This window comes from Cynoglossus semilaevis, chromosome 9 (genome assembly GCF_000523025.1).
Source record: "Cynoglossus semilaevis isolate Cse_v1.0 chromosome 9, Cse_v1.0, whole genome shotgun sequence".
NCBI lineage: Eukaryota > Metazoa > Chordata > Actinopteri > Pleuronectiformes > Cynoglossidae > Cynoglossus > Cynoglossus semilaevis.
The window spans coordinates 8,250,618-8,252,159 of record NC_024315.1 but is presented as its reverse complement, the minus strand read 5'-3'; the positions used below and the strand labels follow the sequence as shown (position 1 = coordinate 8,252,159).

The window sequence follows — 1,542 nt, the reverse complement described above, 5'->3', positions numbered from 1 at the left end:
GCAGTGAGCGGAGCAGCTGATATCAGCCAATCAATATCAGTTAATTGGTTTTGTGTTTGCCTTAATAACTTACCTACTGCAACTACCACTCAGCAGAAGCGTTTTGCATAAATAAAGGAAAAGTAAAGGTTTGACGAGATGCCGAATCTCCAAAAACACTTTTTTTTCCAAGCAGAAATTTGACACAATTACACACACACACTATATACGCTGTTTGTGCTGTTGGCTCTAAATGTGCCTTGAGTACATTTTCAGTGTTCGATTATTATAACACCTAGTGCAAAATCGTACGATGAATCCATGCAGATACGACTTAACGAATAATACAAAGATGTTAAAAAAAAACAGATGCACTGATGGTCTGTTATTTTGTTCAGCTGTTCATTATGACATGTAGAAAGGAGCACCATATCTGATCAGACCTACTGTATATGGTAAGACATGTTATCTTGTTAAGTCGTGCTCTGTGGAAGGTGAGTGTGTGACCAGGAGTCTCTCTCTCTCTCTATCTCTCTCTCTCTCTCATAAATCTGATTGTATCTCTCGCTCTTATATATTTTATAGATTAAACATACTTTTCTGTGGGAAAATATCACAAAACCTAAGAGGATCAAAACACTGTCACATAAACACAGGGAAACCATTCGTGTTGGTCAGACACTCATCCCTACAATACACAACATTCAACCAAGGCTGGTGATGTTGGAGCGACCACCAGGGGGTGCCATCATGCGGTGACTAGACCGACGTGGTACATTGTCATCTGTCTGTGCGCCTGGATAAAGAAAAAATATAAATCACACCTTTCATTGATATCATACAGGTGTTAGGTTGATTTGACCGGGTAAAAGTTCGGTTGTTTTCTTTACCTGACAGGCTGAAGTTGGACTGGTGTAGATTGCGTATTGCTGGGGGTTGGTTAGTGGCGGGGGAGGTTTTGGCTGATGGAGAAGGAGTGATGTATTTGGGGATGTCAGCCACTTCGCACACAGGGCCGTCGTACATCCCACGAGTGACTCCCTGCTTCATCTGCCATTGAATGAATAAAAGACCTAAATGATGCATTCAGGAACCCCATGGAATTGTGAAGTACTGATATTTAAAACAATTCCCTACTCTGCTGGCTGCAGTCACGTACCTAATACTTTGTTTAATAAATAGACAGTTAGTTTAGCTAAAGTCATTTGTCCTGTAACGTCCACGTTCCTTTCCAGCTACAGACTGTAGCTGTTTGTCTTTTCAGTCGTCCTGAGAGGATCTATTTTTAAATGTCCCGTTTTTGTTTCAGAAAATTCCGCTGCCTGTTCTTTACCTGGTTCCTGAACTTCAGACGCTGATAAGCAAAGTCAGGAAAGGCCTTGCGTGGAATAAAACGACCGGTGCCCTGTTCAGCTTCCAGCTTGCCGTCTTTGTACACCACTTTACCTTGACTTAACACCAGCGCTGGACCTCCGTGACACTCCAAACCCTCAAAGATATTATACTCTGCAGCCTGTGTGTGGATAACAAACAGACAACATAATAGAAAATGATGTCATATTT

The 1,542-nt window shown here is 41.7% G+C and overlaps 1 protein-coding gene across 2 annotated transcripts in view; it reads right to left on the bottom strand.

Moving 5' to 3' along the window:
• Positions 1-374: 374 nt before the first annotated feature.
• crmp1 (collapsin response mediator protein 1) overlaps positions 375-1,542 on the bottom strand; it is an 8,670-nt gene continuing 7,502 nt past the window's right edge. For both annotated transcript variants that reach the window (XM_008316994.3, XM_008316995.3), the window contains exons 12-14: positions 1,313-1,492; positions 870-1,029; positions 375-775 (exon numbers count right to left, since the gene is read on the bottom strand). In XM_008316994.3, coding sequence (XP_008315216.1) covers positions 684-775; positions 870-1,029; positions 1,313-1,492 — 432 coding nt within the window. In that variant the 3' untranslated portion in view covers positions 375-683. The remainder of the gene's footprint in view (positions 776-869; positions 1,030-1,312; positions 1,493-1,542) is intronic.